Source organism: Aquarana catesbeiana, linkage group LG03 (genome assembly GCF_042186555.1).
Source record: "Aquarana catesbeiana isolate 2022-GZ linkage group LG03, ASM4218655v1, whole genome shotgun sequence".
In the NCBI taxonomy this organism is placed as follows: Eukaryota; Metazoa; Chordata; class Amphibia; order Anura; family Ranidae; genus Aquarana; species Aquarana catesbeiana.
The window spans coordinates 686,229,142-686,250,403 of record NC_133326.1 but is presented as its reverse complement, the minus strand read 5'-3'; the positions used below and the strand labels follow the sequence as shown (position 1 = coordinate 686,250,403).

The 21,262-nt window shown below is 42.3% G+C and overlaps 1 protein-coding gene across 1 annotated transcript; it reads right to left on the bottom strand.

Annotated features, from left to right (window-relative positions):
- Positions 1 to 3,114: 3,114 nt before the first annotated feature.
- On the bottom strand, positions 3,115 to 4,053 carry LOC141134154 (olfactory receptor-like protein OLF1). The gene has a single exon (XM_073623739.1). It carries the CDS (start codon positions 4,051 to 4,053, stop codon positions 3,115 to 3,117), a length of 939 nt encoding a protein of 312 aa, XP_073479840.1.
- Between the last annotated feature and the right edge of the window lie 17,209 nt (positions 4,054 to 21,262).

The following is a 21,262-nucleotide window of genomic DNA, read 5'->3' as shown; positions in this document are numbered from 1 at the left end:
TTTGGAAATCAAGGTCCCAGAGTCTGGAGGAAGAGTGGAGAGGCACAGAATCCAAGTTGCATGAGGTCCAGTGTGAAGTTTTCATAGTCAGTGATGATTTGGGGAGCCATGTTATCTGCTGGTGTTGGTCCATTGTGTTTTATCAAGTCTAAAGTACATGTAGCCCTCTACCAGGAAATTCTGGAGCACTTCATGCTTCCCTTTGCTGACCATCTTTATGGAGATGCTGATTTCATTTTCCAGCAGGACTTGGCACCTGCCCACACTGCCAAAAGTACCAATACCTGGTTTAATGATCTTGGTATCACTGTGCTTGATTGGCCAGCAAACTTGGTTGACCTAAACCCCATAGAGAATCTGTGGGGTATTGTCAAGAGGAAGAGGAGAGACACCAGACCCAACAATGCAGACGAGCTGAAGGCCGCTATCAAAGCAACCTGGGCTTCCATAACACCTCAGCAGTACCACAGGCTGATCACCTCCATGCCACACTGCATTGATGCAGTAATTCATGCAAAAGGAGCCCCAACCAAGTATTGAGTGCATACTATACTGTACATGGACATGCTTTTTAGTAAGCCAACATTTCTGTATTAAAAATCCTTTTTTTATTGGTCTTATGTAATATTCTAGTTTTCTGAGATACAGAATTTTTGGTTTTCACTAGCTGTAAGCCATAATCATCAAAATTAAAATAAAGAAATGCTTGAAATATATCACTCTGTGTATAATGAATCTATATAATATGAGTTTCACTTTTTGAATTAAATTACTAAAATAAATTAACTTTTTGATGATATTCTAATTTTTTGAGATGCACCTGTATATGACAATCCCATCAAGCAGAAATCCGGTTCATATTGTTGGGCTGGATTTCAGCAGTATATCTTGCGAATCCAATCAATAGTGACATCAATGGCAACCATAAATGCACAAAATTCCACATAAAATCAAAATGTAAGAATACACAAAGTGTAAAACTGTCTAAAAGGTTTGATTGCACTTCAAAGTATGAATACTACTCACATGGTTAAAAACAATACATGCTTTGTATGCATAAGGTTCCCAAGATGCATGATAGAGGTTCCAAACAATGTTCACAAAAATCACAAGTTCAAATAGGCGTGGCGACGTCCCATGCATTAGCTAATCCCAATGCATTTTGTCAAATATGGCATCAGTTTATGCCCCCGATAATGACACATGACGTCACCACGCCTACTTGGACTGGTAATCTTTGTGAAGCATTGTTTGAAACCTCTATTATGCATCTTGAGAAGGTTATGCATACAAAGCATGTATTGTTTTATCCATGTGAGTAGTATTCATACTTTGAAGTGCAATAAAACCTTTTAGACAGTTTTACTATGTGGATTCTTCAATTTTGACTTTATGTGGAATTTCCTGCATTTATGGTTGCCATTGATTGGATTCGCAAGCTATACTGTTGAACTCCAGCGAGACAATATGAAACAGATTTCTGCTTGATGGCTGATCTGACTCTGTAGTGGAGTCCTCATGTTCTGGACTCTGTAGTGGAGTCCATTGCTTGTGGTTGGTGAAGGCTCAAGTGCTGATTGTCAAAGTGGATTGAACATTCCCTTTCTGCAAAGTGTCATTGTGGTGTTTTGGAAAACCTAATCTGGACTTTTTTTCACGTATCATTTACATATGCACACAGGTTCTCTTTATGGAAATATCATGGTTCTATTAGACCCCAAATGCCTCCCCTTCCCTCCATTCCAGCCAATCAAGTACAGGACTGTTCTGCTTATCCAGCATTTCAGATTGGATTCTGACAACTCTGGAACTGTAAATGCTCAGAGTTTAGCGCTTCTGGGTTCAATAAACGCAGAGGAGTTTAAGGAATGGATGTCACCCTCCAGCTCACCATCCTGAGAGAGTTTACCAATGTTCCAGGCTCCTCAGAGCAACAGGACAGCATGAAAACCAAGACAGGCAATGTGTCAGTAGCCTGCCAGCACAGAACGGGCGAACATGCATGCGCGCCGGGTGCATGTACACGCACAGCGAGCGTTCGCCCTAGTGGCCTTTAAAAGAATTGCAGCTGCACTTGTGCAGTGCTGTTTCGTCTGCAGCTCCATGCCCTAGTAACCTGAAACCTGCTTGCTGATCTTATCTACTGACCCGGCTCCTGTTTGACCTCTCTGCTTTCTCCTATCCCGATCCCGGCTTGCCTTACTCTGTTTATGGACTTATGCTTGATACCCGTTGCCAACCTCTGCCTGCTATCTGACCTTGCTAAAGCCTGCTGAATCTGCCTGCCTGATCACCCATTTCACCCGGCTTGTCTGACCTCTCTGCTGCCTTGCTCTGTGTGTGTGCCGTATCTATTGGCTTGTCTCATCCAGTTCCAGTTGCCGCTGCTCCTGCCAGCTCTTCGGGTCGCTGACCTGCTACTGTCTCAGCTGTCTCCGCAGTTTCAGCCATCCCTGGAGGATCTCCATCCTGCTACAGTACCAGCTGCTGCAACTTCCCAAGGCACTCCTACCCCACTGTGCTCACGAGACCACTGTTCCCACTGTAGCGGCTCTTGAACCAGAGTTGTAAGAGAGGTCTTCTTCTACCAGTCAGGCTCTACTACCAGGTACCTAACACAGTGGCGATGGGGGGTGGCAGGTTTACATTCCTTTAAAGCTAAGCTCATGTTACATGTTCCACTCTAAAATTGGTGGAACATATAACATGTTCCAAAGATGAATTAATCCTTTAAGTAAAAAAAAAAAAGCCTAACCATAGCTCAGGGCTCTCCAAACTTTCTAAACAAAGGGCCAGCTTATTGTAATTGAGACGTTAGGGAGGGCGGGAACGTGGCCAGCGGGAGTGGAAATTTTCCTGCCATCAGTGGGAGTAAACATCAGAATGGGTATTGGGTAGAGGAATCTTTGGTATCATTGGAAAGAATAGTGCCCCATTGTTGGTGTCAATGGGAGAAATGGTGCCCTATTGTTGATGTCAGTTGGCAGAATAGTGTCTCATATCAGTGGGAGGAATAATGCCGAAGGCCAGATAAAGACAAGCAAAGGGCTACATCCTGCCCCCGGGCTGCAGTTTGGAGACCACTGCTCTAGGTAGTTCAAGACACCAAAAAGGCTACAGTTTTTGTAAACTCAACATTTTGAGAGATCGTATACCAGCAGCTCTTATATCCTGATTCCGTAAACTGTAGACCAAAGGATTGAACAATGGAGTCACCAAGATGTAAAGCAAAGACAGACTCTTGTTGGTGTTTACAGAGTTCTCTCTAGGTGGCAAGATGTAGACTGTAGACAAAGTGCCATAGTATGTACAAACAACAATAAGATGGGAGCTGCAGGTAGAGAAGGCTTTCTTTCTTCCAGTGGTGGATGGGATCTTCAGAATGGCTTGGAGGATGAAGATGTAAGTGACAACGATGAACATGAAAGGAAAAGGAACAACTGCACCAGAAACAAGAGAAGTGAGCAGCTTCATGAAGTTTGTGTCAGAGCATGAAATCTGCACAAGTGGAGGAATGTCACAAAAAAAATGGTCGATGATATTGAGGTCACAAAATTGTAACCGTTTTAAGAAAACATAAAGTACCAAAGAGAGCGTCAGGCCCACCAACCAGCAGGAGATGACTATCTGACGCTGGTGTCCAAAAGTCATGATGATGGTATAATGTAAAGGTTTGCAGATGGCCACATACCTATCAAAAGACATAGCGGCTAGCACCAAACACTGAGTAATAGTCGGAACTGCAAGCAGAAAAAATTGAGTAATACACCTGGAAATGGATACTTTTCCACCACTTTTCAATATTAACCACAGCATGTTGGGCACAAGATTGCTAGTAAAGAGGATTTCACACAAGGACAACTGGCTGAGAAAGAAGTACATGGGAGAGTGTAGACTCTTGTTTATTACAACCAAGGCAATAACAAGGACATTGCTAGTTAAGGCCATAATGTGAGCAGTAAGAAAAATTATGAACAGAGGAATCCGGAATCTGTGAAGATTTCCAAGGCCCAAAAGGAGAAATTCTTTGACCAGGGTCTGGTTTCTTTCCATATCATCTAAAAACCACAAAACAGCAGATGATCAGGACATCTGCCACAAAAACAGGACACATTGCATACATTTGCCTAGTACTTTCCCAATTTGAAGGTCTGTTGCTGTGATGGGTGAATCTTCTTGGATTCGATTTGCAAAGGGTTCAGCAAATCTTGTTCAAAATTCGACAAACCCGAACTTAGATTAAAATCCAATTAAAGCCTATGGGGGCAAACCTTGTTGTTAAGTTCTACCTATTTTTAGGGCTAATAGCCATGGGGTATGCATCAATGCTCCCCATAGTTTTTCATAATGCTTCAAGGGCAATATGGAAAAAACAGGAATGTCTTAAAGCTGTATATAGTGTAATGGAACAGTATGATATTTATGGACAGTCTCAGTGACCGCGTACACTGGTAGTCCATATGTGTGTAGCGCTTACCTCTGCTGGTGATATGGTGATAATAGGTTCTCTGTTCTTCCATAACTCTTAAAGCCGCTTGGCCCCCACTGACACACCCGGTTATAGGTAGAAGGCCGCTCACACCTGTGTAACTTAAGCGTTATTAACCTACCACTCTATAGTAATGCACAGAACTTGGGTCAAGCAACTGATGGTAGATTAGATAAATGTATTGAAGAAATACAGCTAAACAATGTACAAATCATTCAACAGGCAAATAAACTGATTCAGGCATACTGTACTAGGTAAATGAGCAGTGACCTATAAACTGACAGTAAATGTACCTATGTTCAACAAATTTATTACCAGTGCAACAAGGTTAAACGATTAGCATCAAGGAATTCAAGAAATGAAAGGTCCTTGTATGCACACTATGCATACAGCCCCAATAGCGGATGGGTGTATGCTTTCCTGACTAAGGGGTACCCCTGAAAGTGTCTGAAAGTACTGACATCTAATTGTAAGCGCAGGCCAGCTGTTGGTGGGGCCCTTCTTTAGTTGGTGCATGTGTAGCTGTCCTTTTAAGATTGTGCAGCAGAAGGCTAGTGGGCTGCTAATGAAGGAGGTGTAATTTCTGAATTAGCTCCATCAGTGTTAAGATAGGCGCAGATAGCTCAGCTCATCCCTCCTGGTACACAGAACTCCAGTCCAGAGTGCGTGGCAGTCTGCAATCCTCTGAAGTCAGGTCCTGTAGGCTTAGTCTCTCAGCTTTGTTCCTCACAACACTGCAGTCTCTACTCGCTAACTACCCACTCTCTCTGTGGCTCCACACATCCTTGCTTCCCATCAGAAAAGACTCCCAGTCTCTAGATTTGCCCTGGAAAAAAAAACTGTGTCCTGTGTCTGTCCTTCTCTGTGTGCAGTGATTTTAGCTGCTGTGGCTCCTGCAGCCATTCCTTTCCATGATACAATGCTCCTTTACATCTCCCATGATGCTCTGCTGCACATTAAGTCTTCTTCTCTCAAACCCAAGCTCTCCTGCTTTCTGATTGGCTCATGCTTGCTGCTGGGGGGGGGGCAGAAGCAAGCTGGCAGATTTACATAGAGGCTCTCCTGTCCGCTGCAGAGAGAGAGAGGAGAGAAGCTGGCTGCATTTTTCTCTCTCTGCATTGCCAATCAGCTCACTACCACAACTAGCGTGGGGAGCGACAAGCGCGGGATCTATACACAGCCCTGTTTATTGTCTATACTAACAGGGGGGAAAGGCTACATGTGGCTGTGGAATTAATTCTTTTCTTTTAATTAGCTTGGCATACACAGAGCAACAGCAGCACCCAATACAATTTATTTAAGGTGGTAGTAAACTCTGTTACACCACTTGTACCTACAGGTAAGCCTATAATAAGGCCTATTGTAAGGCTTACCTGTAGGTACTGTGAATATCTCCTAAACTTGCACTGTTTTTGGGAAATATTCAGAGTGCATGCAGCTGGCGACATCATCGGGGCAACGTGCTCTGAAGGTCCGGCTTACGGTGCCGGACCTTCAGAGCCCATACTGTAAATGGCAGCTCCCGTGTGAATGTGCGGAAGTGATGTCATCGCGCCCCGGCCATTCATGTAGCCGGAGGCCACGAACCCGGAAGACGAGGGGAAGATGTCAGCCCTTTCAGCGGTGACAGCGCGGCGCTGTAGGACTTTGTTTTAAGGATTAAGAGACTGCAGCCGATACAGCAGTGTATCATTGGACAGCAGGAGGGCATTTTGGTGAGGCAGAGTTGGCTGAAATGTACTAGAGGAGAAAAAAAAAAATACATCAGTGGTTTTACTACAAGATTTAAGGGACGGCAGAAGATATAGTGATGTGTAATTGACCAGCAGTGGGAATATTTTAATGAGCAAGGCTAGGCCAAAATTTTCTAAGGACAAAAAGCAGACTGATGCTTTACTACAAGAATTTTGATGCTGCTGATAAAACAGCAGTGTAAAACTGGCCAGCAGGAGGACAATTTTAATCAGGGATAATAGGCATGAATGGTCTATTAAACACAAAAAGACTCACCCAAGCTCTACCACTATATTAGAGACTGTATGAGCGGAGTTGGTGCACTGGTCGTGTCGTTCACTGAAAGTCCATGAGAGAAAAAATTAAGCTGGAAACCCAATAGCTTCTTCTTTCAAAGGATTTTATTTTGGGTTGCCGGATTATCTTTTCTATAAATGGTCTTAGGCTAACTTTTTTGGAACCTATGGAAATCGGGGGGCAGGTGAATGTGAGTGATATAATGTGGGGCTATTTCTGCATTGTTATTGCACTTAGAATTTTTTTATACTTTATTCAATGCAGCTGAGCGATAGTAACAAATTTAAGTAGCTATGTGCTGCACACAAGAATCCATCTTAGCATTCAATGAGTACTCCTAGAGCAGTGGTTTCAACCCTGTCCTCAAGTACCCCCAACAGGCCATGTTTTCAGGTTTTCCTTTATCTTGCACAGGTGCTTTAAATCAGAGTTAATGGCTTGGTATTTTGGACAGCTATTTTATAAAACATGACCTGTTGGGGGTACTTGAGGACAGGGTTGAGAACCACTGTCTTAGAGAGTAGCCAGAAACAGCAGCAACTTGTATTCAAGCAGAGAGCCTACAGTGGAGGGACAAAGGAAGGGCTCTCTTTTTTTGGCTTGAACAAAAGCGACCTATGGTAGTCATGTTACTATCTAGTATAGAAGTTATGTTGTTAGCGGTACTGAGCTGCCATTTGGGAATTCAGTCAGCTCTAGATCGCTTAGTTTGAAGGGTTAATGTTCTTGTGCACTGGTCGAATGTGTTCATTCGTTTTTCATCTTGAATTGATTCAATTGATCTGAATTTTCATGCACTAATAGTCTCTGATGCTAAGAAGTTTCTAGGAGTTATCTTCAAACCACAGAGTCTCCTCTGCAATAGCTGATTTAACATCTCCTGAGATGTCCAAACAAACCTTAAAGTAGAACTGCACCAATCATTCGTACTTTCCCTGCTGGCTATGAGAAAATGTTACTTTCACTGAAGATAACCCCCATCTCCTGCATTATGGTCAAACTGTGTGCTTGCACCCATCTTTGTTGCAAACTAGCTGTTCCTGGCTACATCTAGTGTGGACGCTGTTTGGAAAAGGGAGTACGGTCTCCATAGATTAACCTTTCACAACCTTCTTTAACCCCAAAGGAACCCTTAAAATAATTTTTGAGAACCCCTGCTAAAACCAATTCATTGGGGGTCAGAGAGAACAATGTCCATTGTATTGGTCGCCAGTGGGAAGAATGCCTTTTACATTGGTAGTCAGAATGCCACCCTTATGGACAGCTAAAAAAAACGGAGTTAAACTTACCGGTAACTCCTTTTCCAGTGGTCTTCCAGGACAGCCCTTGAGAGATGGAGTCCCTCCCATCGCCACAGGAAACACATTGCCACAGTTCAAAAGGTGGTCCCTCAGGTCCCTGGCCAGTCATTTACCAAAAACCGAAGGATGGAACTGAAAAATATAAACCATAACAGGTAATAACATTAATACATCAACATAATTCAAGGGTGGGATCGTGCTGTCCTGGAAGACCACTGGAAAAGGAAATACTGGTAAGTCTAACTCCAGTTTTCCCCAGTCGTCTTCCAGGACAGCCCTTGAGAGGATCTCCAAGTACTCACCAGATTAGGGGGGGACCACGGCTTGGAGGACTTTCCTCCCAAAAGCCTGATCTTGACTGGACATTAAGTCTAGTAGATAATGCCTTGTAAAGGTGGAGAAGCTTGACCATGTGGCTGCTTTACACATTTGCTCCGGGGTGGCACCAGCTCTTTCTGCCCAGGATGCCGAGAGTGCCCCTGTGGAGTGGGCCTTAACACCCCCAGGAGGATCTCTATTTATTGTTCTATACCCTTGTGCAATACCTAGCTTGATCCACCTAGCTATGGTGACCTTGGAAGCCTTTTGTCTTTTACGTTGTCCAGAAAAGAGGATAAAAACTGAATCTGTAATTCTAAATGGTTTGGTTAATTTTAGGTATTCTAGGATACACCGCCTCACATCTAGTAAATTAAATAGTTTCTCTTTCTCGTTTGAGGCGTTTTGACAAAATGAAGGGAGGACAATATCTTGCGACCTATGAAACCTAGATGCCACCTTTGGCAAGAACCCAAGGTCCATCTTTAGGATAACTATCTTCAAGAACCTGAACGAATGGCTCTATAATGGAGAGGGCTTGGATTTCACTAAACCCACCAGCTGAAGTGATTGCCACGAGGAGCACTGTCTTAAATGTGATCAGTCTTAGCGAGGCCTCTGAGATAGGTTCAAATGGTGGCCCCAGAAAGGCCCTGAGGACAACCGATAGGTCCCAGGTTGGAGTTATGTTAACTCTGACCGGTTTGTGTCTGGAAATTGCCTTACAGAACCTAGCAATGAGGGGATTTTCCTGTAAATGTTTCTCTAGGTACACACTTGGGGCTGCTATCTGAACCTTAATAGTACTAGGAGTTAATCCCTTGTCTACCCCCTCTTGGAGAAACTGTTGTATCCTTGTTAACCTCACCTTGGTTATCCAACCAGCTGTTAAACTTCCTCCAGACTTTTCTATAAATAGCTCTGGTGACTGGTTTTTGGTTCTGTAGTAAAGTTTGAACAACTCTTTCTGTTAGGCCTTTACTCCTGAGAATTTCTTCCTCAGTAACCACGCTGAAAGGTTCAGCATGGCTACTGTGGATGTAAGAGAGGTCCCTGTGACAGGAGATCTTGTCTGCAGTGAAGCCTCAGGGGAGGCTGGTCTGCTAACTTTAGTAAAGTTGTGAACCATGGCCTCTTAGGCCAAAATGGTGCCACTAGGAATAAACCTGTTTCTTCCACTAGAAACTTCGCTAGAACTCTCAGGATGAGGTGAAGCGGTGGAAACGCATAGGCAAAGTTGAAGGTCCAGGGAGTCTGTAAGGCGTCTACCGCCAAGGGTTGATCTCCTGGGCATAGCGAGCAGAAACTGGGAACTTTTGCATTCTTTTTGTTTGCAAATAGGTCCACTTCTAGCTTCCCCCAGTAAGCTGCTATGTGGTCGAAAAACTTCCAGGTGCAGAGACCATTCTTGATTCTAAACTAGATGTCGACTCAAGAAGTTTGCAGTGCTGTTATCGCAGAGATGGATTCTAGATTGGATTCTGCCCACTGAAATATGTGCTTGGCCACCAACATTAGTCGAGAACTTCTGGTGCCTCCCTGTTTGTTTATATAGGCTACAGCCGTCATATTGTCTGAGCGGACTTGTAGATGGTGACCTCGTATTGTGTCCTGAAAGGCTAGTAGGGCTGGTCAGAGTGGATGTGATAGGTAAGACCCAGAGTACCCCTTTGTTTAAATTTTCCATGTCCTTCCACCACCAGAGGGAAGTTTTACTTTGGTGGGGATCAATACGTATTCTTCCAGATCCTTGTCCTTTAACTATTCCAACACAAAACCCTGAAGGTCTCTTTGGTGGAACCTGGCCCATTGTATGGTCGGAATTGCCGTTGTCATAAGTCCTAATGCTGACATCACCTCTCTCACTGTACATTTGGTGCTGGTTTGAAGAAAGGACATTCTCTGCTTCAGATTCAATATCTTTTCTTCCGGCAAGACTATTCTTTGATCTACGGATAGAATCTTGTAGCCCAAGTACAGAATATTCTGTGTTGGGGTTGTTTTGGATTTTTCCAAACGGATTATCCACCCCAATTGACTCAGGCTGAGTTTGTTAACTCTAATGCCCCGTACACACGGTCTGACTTTTTTCGGACATTCCGACAACAAAATCCTAGGATTTTTTCCGACGGATGTTGGCTCAAACTTGTCTTGCATACACACGGTCACACAAAGTTGTCGGAAAATTCGATCGTTCTAAACGCGGTGACGTAAAACACGTACATCGGGACTATAAACGGGGCAGTGGCCAATAGCTTTCATCTCTTTATTTATTCTGAGCATGCGTGGCACTTTGTCCGTCGGATTTGTGTACACACGATTGGAATTTCCGACAACGGATTTTGTTGTCGGAAAATTTTATAGCCTGCTCTCAAACTTTGTGTGTCGGAAAATCCGATGGAAAATGTGTGATGGAGGCTACACACAGTCCGACAACACGGTCCTATCACACATTTTCCGTCGGAAAATCCCACCGTGTGTACGGGGCATAAGTCCTGACAAAGTTGTTTCTCCGAGTGGGCCATGAGGAACAAGTCGTCTAGATACGGAATGATCAAGACTGACTGAAGTCTCAACGGAACTAGTGCTTCCCCAAGAACCTTGGTAAAAATTCCCAGAGAGGACGATAGTCCGAAGGGCAGTGCTCTGCACTGAAAGTGATACATTTTGGTGTCGCCATACGAAGAAATTTCTGGCATTCCTTCCTTATAGGGATATGCAGATAGGCACCCCTTAAATCCAGGGTAGCCATAAACACCTCTTTTTGGAGAAGATTCCGTATGGAGTAAATGGACTCCATCCGAAATCTTTTGTATCGGATGGAGAGGCTCTTTTTGCGGCCTGACTTGTCTTCCCTTGGAGTCTCCTTAGCCTGAAAATAAAGAATAGATGATCTCAGCATCAAAAAACCTTTTACCCTCTTTGAAAACCTGTGCTGCAACCACCAAACTGCATAAACCCTAGACAGTGAGGTATCCACCATCATGGAGTACTACCATGGAGTACTACAAGTCCCAGCCTTAAAACTACTTACATGAAAAAAAAACCTCAGTACAGGACTTCCCAGCAGCCTACCTGTTTTTGGCTGGTGCCTGCATCCGCCGGAGTGTCCTGGGGATTTGCCTCCATGGTCCCCCCCCTCCTGCTCTGGATCCCGCGCTAGTCCGGTATTGCTGGATGCTGGTCGGGAATAGAGGGCCCAGCCTGGGCTCTCCCCTTTCTCCTTGCGCCTCTGGAGACCCAGAACCGAAAGCCTCAGTGCACAGCGATGACGCGGTTCCGCCGGAAATGACGCAAGCGGCGTCTCCGGCCCCCATCGCAGTTGCAGCAAGGAGCTGGGATGGACGGATCCACCTACACCGCTCCTGGGGGAACCTGCCTCACCCTGCCACTGGCACACCTTGGCACTGGAAGGAGGGGGTAACGGGTCTGCTCCTATCATGCTGGACGGTACCCGAGCCCAAAAAATAATAAGGTAAGGACTACGCTGGAGCCGACGGATAGGACCCAGTCCCCCTGTGCGGTCTCCACTCCCTTCAGGCAGCCCCTGAGAGTTGCAGTCCCTCTCCTGGTTCCTAGCAACATGCTCCTCCGACGGAGGAAACACAAATGACTGACCAGGGACCTGAGGGACCGCCTTTTGACTTGTGGCAATGTGTTTCCTGTGGCGATGGGAGGGACTCCATCTCTCAATGGCTGTCCTGGAAGACGACTGGGGAAAGATTGTTGGTGTCATCCAACTGGCTCTGCCAAGAGGCAATGGCTCCAGAACTATGCAGGCACCAAAAAATGGGAGCTAAATAATTCATAGCTCAGGGAACCCATAGCAACCAGTGGAGGAATCTTGGTTGAGAATGGCTGCTTTAGATGTTCGTGGTTTAGTACATCTTTAATAAAAGACTGATTGCTGTGATGTTTATTAGTGACCTTGGGTTTTAAACCGAGTGCTCCTTTAAACACAAATTACTAATTCTAGTCCTATTTCTGTCTGTACTGTCTGCAAGTATAATTTGTATGCAGTGGGAAATATAAAAGCTTTGCTGGTGGCTTGCTGATTTTCCTCGAATGATGTATCTATCACAAGGTCCTTGTTGGTATATATAACTACAAAAATGCCTTAAAAATTTGATTTATGAGACGGAAATAATAATACTAATAATAATATTAATTATTGTGAGCAAATATCTAAAAAGTTAATTGGACAAGATTTTTCAATTGTGCTGATTTTTAATGGGCTCTAATTTTTTTTTCTATTAATTTATTTTAAGTGTTCTACAAAATAAATTTGTACAGGCATTAAGATGCCAAAAATGAAAGTGTTTGTATAGTTAAAATTATATAAATCAGTATGTCTTTCCAGTACATGTTCATTTTTCCCATGTTTTGTTTCTTTAAAAATTGCTGCAAGTATAGAAAACTACTGCCAAAAATGTAGGGATCTCCCACCTTACTGTGATGCAATGAAATCCCAAACAATGTTCACTTTTATTATCTACAGAACCGGGGATGTGTTCTGTAGTTCTGGCACCCTTCCTCTCCTAGGGACACACAACTGCTCCTCCATAGATACAGTACCATGAGTGAAGGTTATCACCCTAGGACAGTAAGTGTGTTAGCAGAAGGATCACTGGATGAAAATGAATAATAAAAAAAAAACCTTGGTAAAACAAAACTAATTTAGCGGCAGCATCCAAGGACTGATAAACTGGATTATATAACAACTCCTTTTCCATTTATTTCTTTTTTTTTTTACCTTAGCTAGTTTTTTCAAACTTTGTATGTTGCTTTTTTTGTATGTCTTCTTTTTTATTTTATTTTTATCAGGAACAAGCAAAAAGAAAAAAAAACACAAACCTTTTTTGAAAACCTTCATTTCATTTGTAAATAATTGTGCCCTGCTTTGTGTACCAACCTAATTTCGGTGTCATGGTAAATGGGAGAAATCATAGTATAAAATCTGTACTTTTTATTTACAGTATAAAACCATCACCGGTTCAACTTAAAAAAAAGTTATTAACATTTTTGAACTTATAATACATAGAAAAGCTAATTGATTCTTGAAAAACAATACTACATACAAAAACATTTTTTGTCTTGGAAAAAAAACAATATAAACGATTTAAACATTGTTTCCTTTGTTTTGAAGCAGCTTGTGGATGCATGGCTGTATTAACAATACGTTCTCTACCCCTCTCTTGTTGGCTATTGAAGTGAGAAGTCCAGAAGACCCAAAAGTTATCTCCTGATTTATTTTCTAACTTATTTCCCTTGTGCACTTCCAAACCTTATGTAGTAAAATGATGCAATAAGAAGGAAGGCTAAAACTAAACTAAAGCAAAGTGATGTCTACAAATACTCTGGTGGTGGTGGGATAGCGGGGTTTGTTGAAGGGGGGTGGTCTAGGGGTATTTTTTTGTTTTTTGGGGGGTTTGGTTTTTGGTTTGGTGTGACTTCTATTTTTGTGGTTTTGTCTGTATTGTGTCAATGTTGTTTTCATGTAAAATAATAAAAAGGATTTGATTTAAAAAAAAAACAAATACTCTCAAAGTCCCTTTATTGCTGGCATCTTCCTGCATTGTTATTGTCTCACCTGGCATGATATCATAAGTTTCTGGAACATGTCTATTGTTCTACAAAGAAATGAAGGCAGATTTATATTATTTCAGAACATCGTCAGTGAGTAACCTCACTCCACACCAGGGGAGGTTTAAAATGCACATTCATATTTTTACCTTTATATTTATTTAGTGTAGATCATTGTGACATTTAAATTAATGTTTACACTGCAATACTATTTGTGATTTGTTTTAATTATTTTTATTGTTCCAACTCCTCTTCTGGGAGTACTTTCCTTCTATCTCAGGAGAGCCCCCATGATATTAATCATTTTTTTTCCATATCTGTCTTTATACATTTAAATGGGTTTATATTTGTAATGAATATTCAGTGTACCTGGAAAGTATTCACAGTGCTTCACTTTTTCCACAGTTTGTTATGTTACAGCCTTATTCCAAAATGGATTAACTTCATTATTTTCCTCAAAATTCTACAAACAATACCCCATAATGACAACGTGAGAGAGAGGAGTTTGTTTGAAATCTTTGCAAATTTATTAAAAATAAAAAAAGGAAAAAAATCCCATGTACATAAGTATTCACAGCCTTTGCCATGATATTCAAAATTGAGCTCAGGTGCATCCCGTTTCCACTGATCATCCTTGAGATGTTTCTACAACTTGAACTTTGTCCACCTGTGGTAAATTCAGTTGATTGGACATGATTTGGAGAGGCACACACCTGTCTATATAAGGTCTCACAGTTAAAAATGCATGTCAGAGCACAAACCAAGCCATGAAGTCCAAGGAATTGTCTGTAGATCTCCAAGACAGGATTGTATTGAGGCACAGATCTGCGGAAGGGTACAGAACAATTTCTGCAGCATTGAAGGTCTCAATGAGCACAGGGGCCTCCATCAATCGTAAATGGAAGAAGTTTGCAACCACCAGGACTTTTCCTAAGGTGGGCCGCTTGGCCAAACTGAGCAATTGGAGGAGAAGGGCCTTAGTCAGGGAGGTGACCAAGAACCCGATGGTCATTCTGACAGAGCTCCAGTGTTTCTCTGTGGAGAGAGGAGAACCTTCCAGGAGAACAACCATCTCTGCAGCACTCCACAAATCAGGCCTGTATGGTATGGTGGCCAGACAAAAAACACTCCTCAGTAAAAGGCACATGAAAGCCCACCTGGAGTTTTCCAAAAGGCACCTTAAGGACTCTCAGACCATGAGAAACAAAATTCTCTGGTCTGATGAAACAAAGATTGAACTCCTTGGCCTGAATGACAAGTGTCATGTCTGGAGGAAACCAGACACCACTCATCACCTGGCCAATACCATCCCTACAGTGAAGCATGGTGGTGGCAGAATCATGCTGTGGTGATGTTTTTCAGCGGCAGGAATGGGGAGACAAGCCAGGATCCAGGGAAAGATGAATGCGGCAATGTACAGAGACATCCTTGATGAAAACCTGCTTCAGAGCATTCCGGACCTCAGACTGAGATGAAGGTTCATCTTCCAAAAGGACGACCAAGGACGACCCTAAGCACACAGCCAAGATAACAAGCGAGTGGCTACAGGACAACTCTGTGAATGTCCTCGAGTCGCCCAGCCAGAGCCCATACTGGAACTTGATTGAACATCACAATACTTATGTACATGTGATTTTTTTGTTTTTTATTTTTAATAAATTTGCAAAGATATCAAACAAACTTTTTTCACGTTGTCTTTATGGGGTATTGTTTGTAGAATTTTGAGGAAAATAATTAATTTAATCCATTTTGGAATAAGGCAGTAACATAAAAAAAAAATGTGGAAAAAGTGAAGCGCTGTGAATACTTTCCGGATGCACTGTATTTCAGTCTACATTGTGTGCATTTTAATTTGAAAGAACCCCAGCTAGACAGACAGCAGTTCATAAAGGTCGAAACTGCTAAAGTGAGAAAATCTTTTCTGTTACACTTTAAAAATATATTGATATATAAAAATAAGAATGAATACTCATAATAATAAGAATCGATAAATATATAAGAGATTAAATAAATAAGAAAATAAGCCTGAAAAAATAGAGTTAATCCCCCAAATGCATGTCCTAAATAATGAACTGTAAGACCCCTTTCACACTGAGAGCGCCCACTATTAGCGCTAAAGCGCAGCTCCTTTTCCGGGCACTAGCAGGGCATTTTTTTTAAGGTCACGTGACAATGTGACCAGAAAAAAGACCCGTTTTGCTGTGCTTTCAAATTGCTTTTAAGGTGCTGCCCATGTATTCAGCGCTCCCAACCTGCCCCAAAGATGCTGCTTGCAGGACTTTTGGCAACATCCCACATGCGCACCGCCCGAGTGTGAAAAGTCACACTGGAATGAATGAGAGGCGGTTTTCAGGTGCTTAGCAGAGGCCATTTCCAGTGCTAAAGCACCTGAAAACCTCCCCAGTGAGAAAGGGGTCTAAGTGAAAAGAAAGTACCAGGTATAATACTAAAAGTGGACCTTTTAATAAATTTACAAATCTGCATAAATTAGTTCCTTACATGTCACAATGCAGGGATGTAATTCCCATACTTTCTAAAAGTGTTTTATATTTTTGCAAGACCTCTCCTCGAATTTGGGGCTCAGGTGCTTTCAGTTCTACATTACCTGCCAGTCACTCTGTTGAGGAAGCTATAGAGGTCTGTGTTGCTGGCAGTTCTTTCTGTCCTCTCAGTTGGCCAACCCCAAGTGGGCTTGTCATCAGTGGTTTGACCAAGCTTTGACAAAACAGTTGAGTCCTGTTCTGGAAGGGTAGCCCATGGCTCTGGGAAGAGGAGCTGTTGCGAAGGCTATGTGCTTGGTTTGAGTCTCCTATCCTAGAGGGTGTCGTACACTGGGCAGGCTATGTGCCTGGACACTATGCTGGCCTAATTTTGTCCTATGCTAGAGTCATAACAAAGAGAGATACAATAGAACCTCCGCCTTTGTGGCTAATGTGCACCAGATGAAAGCTATTAACTGGATACTGGTACCAACACAGCAACTTCATTCCTAACTGTTGAAGCCCATCAATTGAATTTTGGTTTATTCCAACTCTTCTAGTCCTGCTTTCATCTATCAAGTTCTTTATTAAATAGCTAAACTGCATTCACATCTGGACCTCCACTTCTATGAAATGTGACAGCGTCATACACATTTGGGGCAAGGTGTTCCTAGGAGGAAGTCCTACTTATCTTAATAAGATCTGGTGGCACTAATGATTTACAAACTCAGCGATGTTGCCCCAAACTCCCATTTAGCAGAGGCTTGAGATCTCCAATTGCCCAGCTGCTGCTACAATACTGGGTGTAATCAGGGCTGCTGTTAGAAATCATGGGGCCCCATACAGCCCCCCTGTTGTTTCCATACAGCCCTCCCGATGGGGCACCCCCAACCCCGCCTACTGATTAAATAGAATGAATAAAGCTGAAACTTGAAAAGATATATAAAAAAAAAAAATCAGAAAATGGACCAAACATAATGAATATGACGAAACAAAATATTAACTTAACAAACAAATGCAACAAATTTTTCCGGACTTTGTTCGGACATTCCGACAACAAAATCCATGGATTTTTTCCGACGGATGTTGGCTCAAACTTGTCTTGCATACACACGGTCACACAAAGTTGGTGGAAAATCCGATCATTCTGAACGCGGTGACGTAAAACATGTACGTCGGGACTATAAACGGGGCAGTAGCCAATAGCTTTCATCTCTTTATTTATTCTGAGCATGCGTGGCACTTTGTCCGTCGGATTTGTGTACACACGATCGGAATTTCCGACAACGGATTTTGTTGTCAGAAAATTTTATATCCTGCTCTCAAACTTTGTGTGTCGGAAAATCCGATGGAAAATGTGTGATGGAGCCCACACACGGTAGGAATTTCCGACAACAGGGTTCTATCACACATTTTCCATTGGAAAATCCGACCGTGTGTACGAGGCATAATTGTAACTTTGTAGAAGTTTATAGAAATCCAACTGAGGAGACCCATATGCTGCCAACATCCCAATTTGAACAATATTATATAGAAAGAACCCCCCCAAGGAAATACTGAGGGACTTTTGAGGCAACTAGTCAGCAAATTTTTAGAAAAAAAATATAAGAATTTATTAATATAAAATATGTGGCGCATACAACACAAACAGTAAGTTGCATATACAACATAGACGGAGTCCTATTACAGGAATAAAAGTGCAGATCCTTCGCTGTTAATCCCAACACGTTTCTGGACCTGTGTAGAGTCCTTTCTTCAGGGGCATTTCATACGAGGAAGTGCTGATATATTGATACTCCATAATGAGACAAAGTCACACATCAGATTCATATTCAAGGTCATAAGAATGAGCATCATTGAGGTCAAGTAAAAACAAACATACCAGTCAAGTAGAAAAGATGCAACAGAAACTGCCACATGCGGTGTGGCCGGAGGTAAAAACAAACACAGCTGCTGCAAACTCTGGATAGATAGTCGGGCCTAAGAAAATGTTAATTCTCAAGGGGAAAATGAGGAGGCATCTGAAAAGATATAATAGGCAGAAAAACCGCTATTGCACAAACAGTGCTGCTGTATGATGATGGTATCGACCAGTACTCCTAGGGGAAAGCAACGACCCTATGAGAGAAAAGAAATGTTTAATAAATACAGTGCCTGTAAATATGTAGCCATACAGAAAAACCCAAGCAGTATTGGCATAGAAAAAGCGTTTGGTGCTAGCCATTACTAATAATAATTCAGAGCAGCATGCATATTCGATTTAGACTCAAGGTTAATGAATATGGGTGGTATATATGATAGTCAGAAGGTCATACATGCGATGAAAGTTCCCCTAGGGGTAAACAGGCAAAAGCTCAAAGTGTAACAGCAAATTATTCTTAGGATACAACATCGCATCCCAGAGCTATAAAACACATGTATATAGTAGGGCTATACTAACCTTGAAGGGGCCGATCAGCACAAACAGTCCGGTTTGGAGCAAAGGACCGCAGCGGTTGCGGCAAAGGTGGCAGCAAGTAAGAGGAAGATAGCTTCCTCCTTAAGTGGCCACACATATGATGCCCGCGCATGCGCACTAGGTAGCGTGTGCAGCATCATAGGCCGGAGGTCACAGGTTTTAGCCAATGGGAGATGCAATGAGGGCAAGTATGGGCGGGGTTCCTCACCGTCACATAGTGCAACAGGATCCCACGAGCTCTGCATTGCAGACTGCACGAGATGCTCTGTGAGGCATACAAGTTGAAATAAAGAGATCTGTAGCAAATATATTACATTCAGTATGGGTTCCTTTATTTTTCACACACATTTGAAGAAGTCTACACACACACACACACACACAATGTCTTCCAGGTCTCTGGTGTTCTGGATCTCTGATCTTCCGGGTCTCTGGTCTTCTGTCTTTTTTTTAAAACTTCTTGCCTGATGTTGATGGCGTAGATCCGTACAACCCCACACCCCGAATGTCAACCTATCACGTTCCCCCCGTGGTATCCCCACTACCCCCATCATGGTCCCCTCTTGTCAATGTCCCCCCCATTCTTCTTTGAAAACCTTTTTCCTGATGTAGATGGTGTAGATCTGTATAACCCCGTACCCCAAGTTTCAACCTATCGTGTTCCTCCCATGGTATCTCCATTACTCCCATCATGTCCCCTCTTGTCTAGGTCCCCTTGTCCCTTTCCCCCGTGGTCCATGGAACATCCATGTTTTGTGTTCTTCTTTGGAAACCTTTTTTTTTTTTCAAATTCTTTATTTAAATTATCCAGCATACACAAAACAGCGCGCCCATTTAGTCCGATACATAAATAGAGTGAACATAAAGCAAAACCTGTACAAACCATATGTACAACATCAGTTATAATTAATATAAATGTATGGGCGGCCATATCACAACGCCCAATAATCATGAAATCTACAAGGCTTAAACTGTTAAGCAAGAAATCAACACTCTAGGTTCGATTAATCATTGCTGCCATGAATGCAGGAAAAAAGTCGTTTTCTTTAACACCGGGAAAAATACTACTAAAGTAGCCAAAGGTCGGACTTTGTAGGCATAGAAACAATGGAGAAGTGACAAAAATGATATTCATAACATTCATTGAAAAAATTACATTGTATAAACACGGTGTTCAAAAAGAGATAAAAAAACATAAAAATAATACAGTTAGTACAGTGAGCTATGTGCGTCTACGCGTTTCGCCGTGAGGCTTCTTCAGGACACGATCAGGGTTCAGAGACGTAACAAAAAAGAAAAGAGAGCAAGTCTCACTGTCTGAAATTAGATACTTACCAATTAAAATCAGAAGTGTTGCATAAATGCATTACAACAAATTACATTAAAAAGCATGTGCTAAACCATCCAGGAAGAATCTGAGAGAACAGTAAGATGGCAATAAAAGGTACCTTCAATTTGGTTAGACCTCGTGTACAAAATCCCCGTGGTAGGAAATTCTCCAAAATTATGGAATGTTTAATGCAGACTATGGAGAAGTAGAGAAATGCAAGAAGCTCTAGCACACAGTATAATGCAGCGGATAATTTATATACCATTAAAAACTAACAAAACCATGATGCCCACTAGTTTGTATACTTCAAAACATTTCTATAGTAGGGGCAAGTGTGTATCTCGTATCCAGACAAGGAGAGACTGTCAGAACAATGATACTGAAAGGTCCAGCATCACAAAAAAGGAAGGAATAAGCCTTAGTAAGGTTGAGCACTGCTAGCGGCATGTAATAGAGCCCTTGCTAGCACGCAATACCTATGGACATAGACAAAAGGGGAAGGGTGCACTAGTAGTGCGGAGTCACTACTGCAAAAGTGAAAATAAGTTTGAGACCCACCGGGTCTTTTTCGTTGTGATGCCTGTGATTTCTGCGACCTATTACTGGTGGGACCCTCTGTTCCTCTTCCAAATGGCCGAATTCACTTCTTACGACATCACATCACTTGTCAAACCAAAAGAGTGATGTATATTATATTTTGCCAATGTGGAGCCTTCTACGTTGGTAAGACCATCAGGCCATTTTGAAGACCATGTTTACTACGCCACCAGTGGCCTTTTGAACACCACTATGGGCCATCATATAGCCTTTAAACATAAATACGAACCTATGGTTTTCAAATTTGCTGCTCTTGATGTTATTTATGAAGACCCCGAGGGGGCAATTTTGACCGTAGAGTTCTCCAGAGAGAGACCCAATGGATATACAGTTTGCAGGCCACCACATACCCGGGCCTTAATGATATGATGAGCTTTAGACCTTTTCTGTAAAGTGATCTTGTTACTGTTTTCTTTATAATTGATATTTGCCCTCTGCATATCCTCTCCCTTTTTTCCTTGCTTTCCCATTCCCTTTTTCTAGTTTGATAACAACTTGAGGACCCTACAAATGGATCAACGGGTTATCTCACGATGTATAGCTCATATTTTGAGTTTGTTACTCGGCTGTATTGTAAGCCAATTATACTGACTTTAACCTTATACAATGGAATAAGATGTAATCAATCAAAATATTTGTGTAATCAATCTATAATTGTTCTTGTGCATTATTGCTGTT

Excerpts from the sequence above, each read along its gene's own strand:
- LOC141134154 (XM_073623739.1), bottom strand. The coding sequence starts at position 4,053 with ATGGAAAGAAACCAGACCCTGGTCAAAGAATTTCTCCTTTTGGGCCTT.